General features: G+C 35.8%; 1 protein-coding gene across 2 annotated transcripts in view; it reads right to left on the reverse strand.

Annotated features, from left to right (window-relative positions):
- KCNH7 (potassium voltage-gated channel subfamily H member 7) overlaps positions 1-14,221 on the reverse strand; it is a 470,910-nt gene that overhangs the window by 67,933 nt on the left and 388,756 nt on the right. For both annotated transcript variants that reach the window (XM_003795144.2, XM_012808462.1), the window contains one exon: positions 8,095-8,520. In XM_003795144.2, coding sequence (XP_003795192.1) covers positions 8,095-8,520 — 426 coding nt within the window. The remainder of the gene's footprint in view (positions 1-8,094; positions 8,521-14,221) is intronic.

Consider the following 14,221-nt stretch of genomic DNA (forward strand, 5'->3'; position numbering starts at 1 on the left):
CTTTTTTTTTTTTTTTTTGCAGTTTTTGGCCAGGGCTGGGTTTGAACCCATCCCCTCCAGCACATGGGGCCATCGCCTTACTCCTTTGAGCCATAGGCACCACCCTTAGTTCCTTTTTTTTAATGGCATGGTGGTCACAAGAGAAGGGGGGGGGCTTTCAGTCTGTCCTGCATTCTTCTCTGTAAGTACTGGAACCGTTTGGAAGTGAGAGGAGGAACTTGGGCAGTTGAGATGTGCTTATCCTAACAGGATTTGTTTCTACTCAGTTTGGGATATGCAGAGAGGTGAGTCTTCTCTGTTTTCCAAGATGAGTTACTATTTTTCAAAGTGCAGTGAAGGAGATAGTGTTTATTCTTCTTCACAGGTGAAAAGTAGTTCTCTTCTCAATGAATAAATGAAGGATTTACATTAGCATTAGTGGTCCTGGGAGAGAAGCAAATTTTCCACTATTTTTATGACCAATGCTCTGGTCATAAAAGCTTAGCAGCTCTGTGGTAGGACTTTGCAATACACAAATTTGTCTTTGAATCTCATCTGCAAATCAGAGCACCACTTTGAACAAGCTATTCATTTAATCTCAAGCTTTCAATTTTTTATCTACAAATGCGGATAATTATGGGTACCTTACAGGGCTGTAGATAATACCCAATAAAAGGTAGTTCTCCATGTTCCTATGCTTACATTTTTGTTTCCATTACTAAGCAGGAAATTTATGCTGTGAGATAGGTTGATAAAGGGCTTTCACAATTTTCCAATGCGTTACATCCATATCTGGAATCACAAGTTCAGCCCTTTCAACACTGGCCTCACACCCCCTCCCCCCCAGAAAACAGCAGGGACTTGGAATGCCAAGAACTGACTGCTCAGACTGTGATAGCAGGAATTGACTGGGTTCAACGTTTCACCATTTCTACACAGCTCAGTTTCCTGCGTTTATTTTTCTTCCTAAGTCTGCTATCTGTTTACTTGTGCTGAGAAATCAGAAATATCTGAGGGTTGTTGTTCAAATCTTGTTTTTGGAACAAACTTTCCTTTTGAATCTCAAAATAAATGAAATATAATGAAAATCTCTAGTTGATTAAATGAAGTGAAAACCTTCAAAACAAATATGTTGTTTTTATAATATGTTATAATAATAAGTACTAACGACTGCTGGTTATGAAGATGGTAGAATACAAATGATGTTAAGAAAAGAAAAGCAATGAAATCTGCTGTGCTTGTGGCCACCCTTTTTGCCCTTCTTCCAAAGAAATCTCTGCTGTTTCTTTTAAGATTCCATCAAAATGAAAATAAAACAGTCCTCCAAGCACATAAATCAATGTAACTTAACACAATAACACACAAGTGACATTTTCTGAAAATAGTTTACCCAATTAACATTATTCTTGCAAAATAATTGCAGAAGTAGAAGAGAGAGAAGGGGCAAGAGGAGGATAAATTACTAGGCAATTGGCTCTCCCAGTTGCATCCCAAGGATGAATGGAGATCGACTTCAACAGTCAAAGCCATTCTCTTGTGATTCTGTAACACGTACCCAAGCATAACCACACATGCTAGTTTAGCAATGTAATAAATGCCTTGACCTTAGTTCTATTGTCATCAAGTTGCTGCTAACACACTTGGGTACTCCTTATTAGCTACAATTGTGTATAGCATATCTTGTAGATGATGTTCAGGATTGTAATAACTCTTATCTTATTTAAATATCTCTTTAAAGACTAAAAGGTCTCTTACTCCAGATTACAGAATAGTGAGAAGTGATTAAACCCAAATCTGAGAGAGAATACAGAATTTTCTATCTTCTCTTCCTGATTTGCTAGGACTATTTATCCCCATCATTTAGTTCCATGAGCCATCTGTGTATTACCTGCAAGTGAAAAATGGGACCAAGAAGTAAGTACCTTATAATATTATGTTAACATCAGAATTTGACTGAGTAGAAGTGCTTTCAGAATGCATGATTATCTCATAGCACATGCAATTTTATGTAATCTCCAGACATATTTTAGGAAACTATCTTTTTGCAATTTTTGAAAATATCACGAATGAAGCTGTCCACAAACTTGATTATAACAATTTTTAAAAATAGTAGAAGTAAAGAATTATCTGTGTTGTATTATTTCCTGAGCTTTTCACTAGTATCAGAAAAGTATTGTATGCCTATTATTGCCCTTGATAGGAACTAAAAAAAGCATGAAAGCTTACTAGATGGTAAAGTGTAATTGTCATTACAAAATACAAACATATAATGATAATAAATAATGTATAAAAAGTGGTCAATCATTTTGCAGTAGACTGAAACAAGGAACTGTGTTTTCTAGTCCTGTACATGAACTATAGCAAAGGGGTCACAATGGACTCTAATAAGTTAAGTCCTCACCTCACCAGCACCCAGGCCACTCGTAACTCAACTCATTTATTGTGACTGAATGATATTTCCAATTCTTTTTGTCAAAATGTCAAAGTAGAGACTGTCTATTTAAGATTTTATTTTTCATATATCTTGCCAATATTTTTAAATGTAAAATGAGCTTCCTTCCAGAAATTCAATTATTCATATTTCTGACTGGTTGATGAATATCATCCAACTTCAAAACATTAAAAATGTATCTCCATCCATAGTTTGTTAAAGTCTAGATACGTCTTACATTGAGGTAGAAGTAGATATCCTTTATGAAACTAACTTCTAAACTAAATGTTATTTAAATATATATATATTCTAAACAATTGAAATTATATAAATGTTAGTTATTAGAATAAGACTCAAGAAGACTGTAATTTTTTTGGTAGCTATTTTACAATTCTCTCTTAATTCCAATGGAATTCTTTAAGAGGGCTTGAAATTAAAATAAGTAGTTTCTTATCAGTAAACAACTCTCTACTTAAACATGAATTTGTCTACAGTTAAACTGAGAAAGCCTCACTAATAAGCAAACATCTCACATTCAGATTTTTTTTTTAATTTGAAAAATAATTCTACTTTATTCCTAGTGAAGATTTATAAGAATCTTACATTTCAAATACTTAATTTCAGAGACATACTCTCTACAACCTTCACCTATAGGTAAGTGATACATGAGGAAAAATAAGTATATGATCTTTGGCCTCATTTACAGTGTTGATAAAATGGATCGTCACTCACACCTTCTACTTATCTTACCTTCTATCCTTCATTCCTATATCATTCTATACTATTTGTCAAGAAAGATTTGGGTACAGGAAGGAAGTGGTAACACTCTGGAAGTAATAAATCCCATGACTCTACACTCAGGTTTCATGAACAGTCATTTCAGCTAATTCTCTCTGAGCTCTGGTATTTGTATATGTCACTCAATGAATCACTTACCCAGTAGAACTCAATAACACTGCACCAAATTCCTGGTTCTTTGTTCAGTGTGACTCACTCTAATTCAATATTTTTAGGGATACTGATACAATCAGGGAGCTATAATTTGAATGTGTCTAGAAACTGTAGAAATTACCTAGCTTGTCATTTCTTCATTCATACCCAACTTCACAAAGTGTGCCTTTTAAAGAGGAGATTATTTTAAAACCTCACTGTAAAACTCATACCAATATTTAACAACCTTTACTATCAAGGCACTTTTATTTTTACTTCATTTTATAATTAACATTTTATTTTGCTACAATTTGAACTCACTTTATAGTAACATGAAAAACTCATCGTCAAATAATTCTGAATAGCAGTAGGCAAATGTTATAGCAAATAAATGACTATGAATGTTATGTATTTTTAAAATAGGAATTTGACTTTTTCTGAGAGGTTTTTTTAAATTAAATCACAGTTGTGTACATTAATGCTGTCATGGGGTACAATGTGCTGGTTTTATATAGAATCTGAAATATTTTCATCAAACTGGTTAACATAGCCTTCACAGCACCCTTCTGAGAAATATTTTACCCCAAATTTGCCATGTGCCATCTCTTGCAAAATATAGTCAATCCCATATAAATGATAAACTTAAGGCAAATTAATTTATTCCAATGGGGATCATGTGTCTCTTCCATGTCTTGTCCCTGATATTTGGAGGCATGACCACCAGCTCCGTATACACGCCAATGAAAATTTCTGCCTTAACTCTCAAGGGCTATCCAAGCAGAGAGACATAGCTACTTTATGTGTAGACATGTATATGCATGGACACTTCTGAAATGTAACTTGCTATTTAATGTTGAACATAAGTGTGTCTGATGTTTTAGAAATTCTCTCCCAGCAAACTAATGACATTTATTGCAAAGATCAGGCTCAAAAAAAGAATAGGTGACAAGATGATCAGTATTTCTGTACAAATGTCTACTAAGGCTCTCCTCCTACCATTCCCACAATTCATCTATCAGACTAATAAGACAAAATTAATAGTGTGAGCCAGAAATTTCCCTTTTCTGTTGGGATTGTTCCTGAAAGAACACTGTAGGTACTTATGTTTCCAAGGCCTGTCTTTTGTGCATTTAGGATTTGGGAAAAATAACAGTCAAGTATGCAAGGAAGAGGTCAATACAGCAAGTAATTAATCATAAGAATCCTATTTTCAGGGGAGGAAGAGGTTAACGACGCTTGTAACTTAGCAGAGTTTTCTAGATTCCAACAGTTCACGTCTTTAAAATTAAGATTTGCCACAAATAAGGAAAATATGGGAAAATTTGAGGCCAATAACCAAGAGTTGGCGTTCTGGAGACTGAGCTAAGAATATTGTTTCTTTATGTTGATGCTATTCAGGCAATTTGCTATGGGTGGCATGATGTTTGATGATGCAAAAATTAGGAAATGGAGAATCTTTTTTCTGTTTCTCTGGATGGTGTAACAGACATCGTAATAGACATCGGCAAGGTCTATTATAATGCCAGTATTTTCTTCGTCATGTTCTTAAGATTGTAGAAGACCTTTTGTCATTACTAAGTGATTTGCATTTACTTAAGCTAATAATTAAATGGTTCTTTAGAAGAATATTAGCACTTATGCTATGTCTGCTTTAGTAAACATGTATATGCCAAGGCATCCTCTTAGCATTTGTTTCACAGATAAAATAATATAGGTACAAAATTCAAAACTTTTTTTTCATCTGGAGTTAAATGTAAACAAAAGTGCTCCAGTAGCTTAACATTTCGGGAAATCGACAAGGAAGACATTAATGTGTAATTGACACTGACAAAATTACTTTTCCCAAATTAATCCTTGATGCTGTGATGAGTAAAAGACACATTCTAGTCATTCAGTGAAAATTAAGCAATTTAATGACTTCTTGTGCTTAATTAAAAATCACTCGCTAATTTGTTTGTGTATTTATGTATTTATTTTGTAGAAATATTTATGTATAAGCACATGAAAGGCCTTCCCTGGACTTCCTCTTTGTCTCAAAAATGGCCACTCAATCTTGTGTATCTAGACAGCAAAATCCTTTCTGCCATTAAGAAAAAAAAAAAAAAATTTCAAGGCTTTAATTCAGACCTACCAAATAGGAATCTTCAGACTCTTTTAAAAGGTCCACACAGATAATGGTGCATGGTCCTAATGTAGAAATATTGATCCAAACCCACCTTTGCCATAATTATGTCTATTTTTTAATTTAACAATCCTCATTTCTCTCTCTTCTATACCAGATGCATCTTCCTAGCTGCTCATGGGGTGTCTGACTTGTCTACATGCCACTGGCACCTGAGTGAGTAACAGGCATCTTGAACTTAACGTGGCCCAAGCAGGAATTTCTCCCCAACACATCTTTTTCTCCTCTGGATTTTCCTAGCTGGATAAAGACATTAGTATTTATAAAAGTTGCTTAAGAAACCTCCCTTCCTCCTTCTCCCCACAAAGTTTCAACAAAAATAAATAAACAACAACCTTCACACTGCCTTTTTTCATACCCTTCCATATAATATTTAATCTACCAACAAGCACCGACAGCTCACCTCCAAAATACATCGCAGATTTCTCCACTGTGTATCATCTCTGTGGTCTAAGCTGTTGTGTTGTCTTCCATGAAGTGTATCAATGGCTCGAAAATGGTTCCCCTGCTCCTAGCCTGACTTGACTGTCCAGCCTGTGCAATCTTTCAACGTGCCTATCAGAATGTCACTCCCATTCCAAGGACTCCCTTTGCAGCCAGAATAAATATGAAATCCCACAACTCTGTGTGCTTTGGTCCCTGTCCTCTCATCTTAGCATTCCACCTTTTACTGTCGCTCAGCTTGGGTGCTATTGGCTGGCTTTTGTTCCTCTAATATGGCAAACTTGTTCTCCAGTGGGGCCATTGTCACCAGTGTTTTCTTCTGCTTGAAATACTCTGCACTGTGGTTCCATATGGCTGGTCCCCCCTGGTCAAGTCCCAACTCAAAGGGCACCTTCTTGTCAGCCTTCTCTATCCTCCAATCCAAAGTAGTCACCCATCTAAGTCATTCTGTCACACCCACCTCTGTTATTTCATCATCACCATCTCCTCTTCCTCAATTCCTGAATATAAGTTCCAGGAGAGGAGAAACTTTGTCAGAATTACTTCTGAATCTCCAAACCTAGGATAGTGCCTGTCTCTTTGAAGGGTACTCAATAAACATTTGATGAATGAAGAAAGTGTTATACCACTAAATAGGAGCTGTGCAGAAGGGAGGCCTGAGTGCTACACTCAGCAATTCTGGGTTTTAGAGGTGCCATCTGTAAGACGTGAACAACAGCATTTTAACTCCCTAGGTGGAAGACTGAAATAGATTATTTTTTGTGGTTACTCTTCATTCTAAGATCTTCATTGGCCACAGTACTAGATTTGCATTTGGGGATAATGCTGATGTTATGTTCAGAATTTTACAGAGTATTTGAAAATTAAGAATTTAAAATTTAACAGACAGAAACTTAAACTATCTTGCCTTCTGCCTCTAAGTCTATGTATAAAAGCACTAGCTTTTGCTCTTGGTGTATATGTTTTAACTTGAAGTTTTATTCTATTCTTTAGCAATATGAGTTTATTTCATGTAATAACCTGAATCTCCTGTTGTAAGACACTCAAATATTAATAGAGAAGTATTTTATTTTTTAGTTAAAACCCAAAGTAAGTAGCATCTAACATTAAAAGTTCAACTAGTTTAATAGCAGCTGATTTTTTTGAGTATTTTTCTAAGAGTTTCACATATATTATCTCAGAGCCTCAAATTAAAAAAAACCCACAAAGTACTTGCACACCTGTTGTGAGGGGACTGTAGGAGAAATTCTCTCAAATCAAAGAATGCTTTGAGAATCTGATTAAAGTTATGGACTCTCTATCTAGAAAATGCATTATACATACACTTCTCATATTCTGTAGTTTCCAACTGTATAGGTACTGGGGACACAGAAGTACATACATTCCCTTGTGGAGTTTATTTAACAGAAAGAGTTTTAGAACAAGACATTTCAGAAGGTGGCCTCTTCACAGAATTTGAACAAAAAACAAGTCTGTGTTCTTTCAAATCACAATAATAGATTAAGAAAAGATATACTTAAGTTTTAAAAGGTTTTTTTTTTTTGAGACAGAGTCTCATTTGCTGCCCTAGGTACAGTGCCGTGGTGTCACAGCTCATAGCACCCTCAAACTCTTGGGCTCAAGCAATTCTCTTGCCTCAGCCTCTGGAGTAGCTGGGACTACTGGTGCCTGCCACAATACCTGGCTATTTTTAGAGATGGGATCTTGCTCTTGCTCAGACTGGTCTTCAACTCGTGAGCTTAGGCAATCCACCTGCCTCAGCCTCCCAGGGTGCTAAGATTACAGGTGTGAGCCACTGCGCCTGACCTCGGTTTTGAAAGTTTTATACCCACGAAGTTAATATGTAGAGATTTTACATGCCGGGAATGCTGTGTGCTATGGACCTCTTGTTTCAAAGTTTAATTTTTTGGTGAAAGGATGGAGAGTCTTTTGTATCTCTTTGCAAAAAACAGAATTTGATTTGCCATGGCCAAATAGTTCCATTTCATTTTATAGCATTTCAAATTGAAAATGAATTTCATCTGTGAGATATAGGAAGCTTGCAAAACAACCACTTTTTTTGAGGTTTAAATAGGTTCACTTTTATAATTTCATCATTCAGAAAATAAGATTGTTAAGCAGCTCTTACCTCATCAGAACCTGATCCAAAAATCAGCAAGTCAAAAGGAATTGCCGCAACCATGTCAATCAGGAACCAGCCTTTGAAGTAGTGTATTGCTATTTTGGCCGGATCACTTACCACTTCTTCATTCTGATTTACATAGGTTGTTCTGAAGTTTATGAGAATGTCTATGATAAACATAATGTCCACAATCAAGTCCACCACATTCAAGGGGCTACAAGAATAGCCACATTCTCGTCTTTTCTGTTCTTCTCGGTCATTGAGGAGAAAGGCTGCAGAGTAGGGTGTGAAGATAGCCGTGTATATGACCAACAGCAGGATGAGCCAGTCCCAGACCGCCTTGAAAGGGCTGTAGTGCAGTATTGTAAATTTGTTGATGCGTGGTGTCTGCAGTTTGTATTCTGGCAGGACGTCTGCTCCTAAAGAGAGAACCTGAATATAGAAAAGAAAACCATACGTTACATTAAAATGCCATTATTAATCGGCAAACATATACAAACATGGGGTGGTAATTACAGCACAATCTACAGGAGAGGATTCATGTGATTTTGAGGTATGTATTAAAAACATAATACATTTAAAAAATACACATACGTGTAAACAAACCCATGTACACCGCCACAACGCAGAATGTTTGGTTCAAGAAAATCACAACGGTATTTCTTGATAACTATAATTGTCACTGAAAAATAATAAATATTGTCACTGAGATACTGAGGAATAGTGACGGTTTCCTTTGGAACAGTACTTCTCAGAAATAAAAATACATGGCTGTTTTTAGAAAATTATAAAATCAGTTTTTAGATATGAGTCATGCAGTTTTCAAATCTAGAAAAGGACTAGGTGTAATGAATAGAAGCAATCTACTTAACATTGGGGTGGGGGGAGGCAAATGAGATGAAAATAAACACGAAAAGGCTTTTCCCTAAAGGATTGAGAGAGTATTTTATATTCTGGGACATACAGATGCTCATCTAAACTTTATCATCATATTTAGAGAACTGGGAAAGAAAATGCTGTAGGGAGTTGGTTAGAATATTGACCTGGATGCAAATGTCCCAAGAGTCTTAGCCCCTGAGTAGTGTTTAAACTCCAAGATTGATTCTACTTCATAAGGTATTTGGTAAACTAATACAGTTCGCCTTTTAAAGTCTTAATTTATCTGAAAAATTGAGAGCTAAACTTGACCTGTATCTCTACCAAGCAAAAAAGTCCATGATTCTGTGATTTCAGACCTAATTTCAAAAACAAAAATCAAAACAAAAGGTCACCTAGCTATTCAGTAAATATAATCAGTCTTAATATATTGGTTTTAAAGAATTTAAAATGTGTAACAGTCTCACCAATGGCATATGGAGAGGTATTTTTCAAAGGTAATGTGGGTTACAATTTTATACTCTGAATATCCCATACATACACAACAAGTCTATTTAAAGTGAATTTCACTAAGTGTATTTCTTAGACAAGTTTCTTCTAAGCACAGCTAACCAGTCGCCAGCTTTGCAGCATACATCCCAGGTAATCCCCCAGCGGTTAGGCAGAGAGTATTGTTTCTGTTTTTGGTAATTCTATTCATGTTGGTTTTAACCTGAATATAACAATGAATTATGTCAAGCAAATGCAACTTTAAATGTTATATTTATTTCTCACATATCATGCATTTTTATCCCCCTATAATAAGTTACCATCTCTATTTTAAAAAGGGGTTGAGAATTTAAATAACTCCAAATGAGATACAACATAACTTTTAAATACGACAAAAGAATTCAGCTAAAATAGGCAAAGCTGCTTTTAGATAACTGCTAAACTGATTTAACTAGCTTTGAAAAAAATGATAAAGAATATGACCTGACTATTTATTTAGCCCATAGTAAATTTGAACCAACTAGTTTATGGAAGAAATGAGATTTAACATCATGAGAAATGATAGCTGCTAATTATTAGTAAGGGAGAAATCTGGAAAATAGTTCTTTTATTATTTGTGAAATATTAAAAATCCAAGATATATGCATATGTTAAGTATATGATTGTCAAAATCCATCATTCAACAAGTGCAGATTAATAGAACTCTAACTCTATTATACTAAGTACAGAAAACTAGCATATGAGATTTTGGTCTGGAAGAAAGGGATCATCTCTTAACAAGTCATTATGTAATGTTGCTTTCTCAAAAACCAGGGACTACTCAGTATATAGAAAGTAAAATTCAAAACTATTTTGGCTTCTAGAGTCATCTAAAATACGAACCCACTCTATCCGTCCAGTCTCTGCTTTCACCAGATACCTCCATGTACACAGTATACACCAGCAAAACAAAACTACAATTTTTGAGCTACTGAGACATTTCCAAATCCTTAAATCCACAAATTTCTCTCATAGAAAAGGGTATGTAGTCATCATAAAGGACAAAGGGGTACAGACAGGGATATTTGTGCTTGCTTACTACTTAAGTGATACACTTCTGATAACCAATCTCCAATGAGGGGCAACTGGAATACCTCTCTTGGCAGAAGTATAAATTACTGTAGAACTTCCCTGAGATGTGAAAACTGTGGCTGGGCTTCTTTTTATCCCATATATTCCTGTCTATATTTAACATTTAGATGACCACTGTATTAAGAGCTGGAGACTGAAATATGGGGAAGACACTGTCTCTGACATGCAGTTCGTGGTCTGTTGGGAGACAGATGTGCAGGAAAATGGGAGCCCTCCTGAGGACCCCTTTGCTTAGTGCCTGAGGTTGGTGGCGGCACTGATGGGAAGGTGGTCTTCATAGAGGAATTCCAGGAAAAGATGGCAATTGGACTGAGACTTTGTGTAGGAGTTAGAAGGGGACACAGCTGGGGAATTAAGGAAGCTGGAAAAGGAAGGATATTACAGGCAGAGGAGACAGAATGAACAAGGCTAAGAAAGCATAAAATAAATGTTGTGAGTTAAGGAATTGTAAGCAGCCTTATATTTTGCAGAGGAGTAAAATGCCAGGAAATCATGGAGGTAGTGGTAGAAGATGGCAGTAGAGAGGGCCAGTATCAGGCTGCTGAAGGCTGAATGTGATATGAGAGGAATCACAGGCCTTGTACTTTAGGCCAAGACTTCTCATACATGACTAATGTATGGATGCTTTTTAAAGAAAAAGTCAATTATTGGAGAACCCTGATGAAAATGTTATGTTATTCATATTTAGAATTTTAGGCAAATATTGTTTAGGCAAATAAAACGAGGTTAAAACTTCTTATGCTTATACCTCAGCTCAGTATGACCTCTATGGATTAAATTGTGTACCCTAAAAATACAGGGTTGAATTCCTAATCTGCAGGTGCTATGAATGTGACCTCTTTTGGAAATAGGGTTTTTGGAGAGGTGATCAAGTTAAGATGTGCTTATAGTTATTTAGGGTGGGCCTCAATCCAATAACCTGTGTCCCTATAAGAAAGAGAGAAATTTGGATGCAGAGGCACAAAGACAACAGTATATGACAATGTAGGCAGATGCAGCTCTGAGTCAAGGAATGCCAAAGATTGCCCGCAGTCTAGAAGACAGCGCCTAGAAGACAGATATGGGACAGGTGTTTCTACAGCTTATCAGAGAAACCAACTTTGCCATTGCCTTGATACTGGACTTGTAGCCTCTAGAATTGTGAGAGAACGAATTTCTGTTGTTTTAAGCCACCCAGTTTGTGGTACTTTATTTTGGCAGCTCTAGAAAACTCATACAATGACCAAAAAAAATGAAGAATAAATATTTACAAAACCAGTAAGTTCAAACTATTGTTACTAGTTCCATACTTGACATTTCTGTGGGTCAAAAATGATTGAACTTTGGCTATTACGTATGGTTTAATATAGTAAGTAAAATATTTTTGTCCATTTTAACATCAATGCCTTCTTTGAAAAAGTATGTTGTCGAAAATAGTCTCACAAACCTCAAAGATTTAATTGCTGTGTCAGGATCGTGTAGCCTAGTCCTTAATGCAAATTCTACTCCTACTTGGCTTCAAAAGCCAATTTAAATCATGATACTTGATAACTCTATAAAAACTGTGTAACTTTCGCTTTTGGGCATTATTTGGTTCTATATTAAGTAATAAACTAATCAACTTATGTCTCGAACTGGGTTTAGAAAGATAGTTCACTTGTTATTGTCCCACATATCTGTTGAAACAGAACCAGTGCAAATTGATATGTACAACAACGGAGTGTTTTTTGACAATGCATTTGTAGCATTTCGATGGTCGCCAAAATTATAGTAGAAGTTCTTTTGACTGTTGCGTGACTATGCATGTATTCCATAACCACTCAATTGTCTCACGACTTTCACCAGCCAAACAACTTCAAACACTTTGCATGTACAGCATACTTTAGCATCATGAGGTGTTACTGTAAATTCAAATGCAGTCATGAGTACTGAAGTCAGGTAGGTGGCAGCACTTTGTTATTAGGTGATCACAATAATGTTCCAGAACAGTCTTGTTTTAGGTTTTCACTAAGACCCAGGAATTTAAAAGATTTTCTAAGAGAGCTTATGGCCCTTTGAGAATATTTCTTTCCATAGATATCAGTTTGAGAATTACTAACTGGTACTAGGCAGGGAAATCAAGGCAGCCAAGCCTGGCTTTAGATGGATGTATCTGGCAATGGAGTGGGGGAGAAATTGAAAATCAGAACCAGAGACTTAGAGATGAGTTAGCACTTTACAGTCTGGGAGAGAGATAATGAAAGCCTGTACTAGGGTCCAGGTAGTAGAGAGGGAAAGGAGGGGAACAAGTTGGGGAAATAAATACGTCTCAAGGTATAAGGAAAAGAAATAGGGAAATACTTGATTATTTGTGGTTCCAATAATAATAAGTCATATTAGAGCCAATTAAGTACTATAACTCTCTGAAGACTTGACTGTCTTTGAAATAAGGGACTGAGCACCAGACTTTAAATTTGAAGACCTAGGGTTGAAGGCCAGGTGTGATATTTCTGAAAAGTTATTTCACATCTTTCAATCCCAGTTTTTTTCATCTACATGAAAAGATACGTAATCTTTCCCTAATTCACATAGACAGAACCATCACATCACATCAGATAATTTCTATAAAAGTAGCTGATAAAATGGGATATGTTTACATGCACATAAATGTTTTCATTATTTTTTAGAGTTCTAGGGTTACTTGTGTAAACCCTGCTTCTAACAAACCAACTATAACCAAAATATTTATAAACTGATTGGAGAAAGTTAAACATTGATGGGACATTGTTAATATTAAGGAATTGTTTCAGTTATCTATTCCTTGTAACAAACTAAGCAAAACGTAGTGATTTAAAAGAGTTGTCATTTTACTTTTCATCAGTCTGTGGATCAGAAATTTAGGCAGGTCTTGGTTAGACAATTCTTCCTCTCCACACAATGTTACTGGAGTCATTCAATGATATTGAGTTGATGGCTGAGCTTATGTGGAGAACCCAAGAAAGTTTTATTTAGCTGTCTGACACTTTGATGGGCATAGATGGAAGGCTGGGCTCATTCAACATGCTAGAATGACTTGGTCTCTCTCTATATATATCAAGTTAGATAGATATGGTTCTCTTATGGTCTCTTCAGCAGAGTAGCAAGATGTCTTATGTAGAGGGTTAATAATCCCAAGAGAAGGAGAAATTTCAAGTCCTTTTCAGTCCACTATTGCATCATTTCTGCCATATTTTACTGGCTGAAGCAGATCCAGACCAGCGTAGTTCCATAAAAGTGGAGGAATAGTCTCTATTTCTTGACAGAGAACTACACGTATGTCAAAGGGAAGGAACCAATGATGGTCATCTTGGAGAAAAACTATCACAGAAAGTATTGACAATTATTATTGTTAGATGTGATAATGATATTGTAGTTATATGGTCTTTTTTTTTTTTTAAATAGTTCTTACTTTGTCAGAGTAGAGAATGAAATATTTATGGATCAGATGTTATAGTATTTTGGCTTTGCATCAGTACAGTCCAAAGTCAGGGGAGGGGAGAGAGAGAGAAGATCTAATTGTTGGCTGTCTATTCGTTTTCATCAAAAATTAGATGATGGATAGATACTATTCTCACTATTTTTAACATATGGTTGAATTTCTCCATTATAAACAGTTGTAAAAAAATTCTAGAGTCTTCTC

Source organism: Otolemur garnettii, unplaced genomic scaffold (genome assembly GCF_000181295.1).
Source record: "Otolemur garnettii isolate 467f Iridium unplaced genomic scaffold, OtoGar3 scaffold00090, whole genome shotgun sequence".
Classification (NCBI taxonomy): domain Eukaryota; kingdom Metazoa; phylum Chordata; class Mammalia; order Primates; family Galagidae; genus Otolemur; species Otolemur garnettii.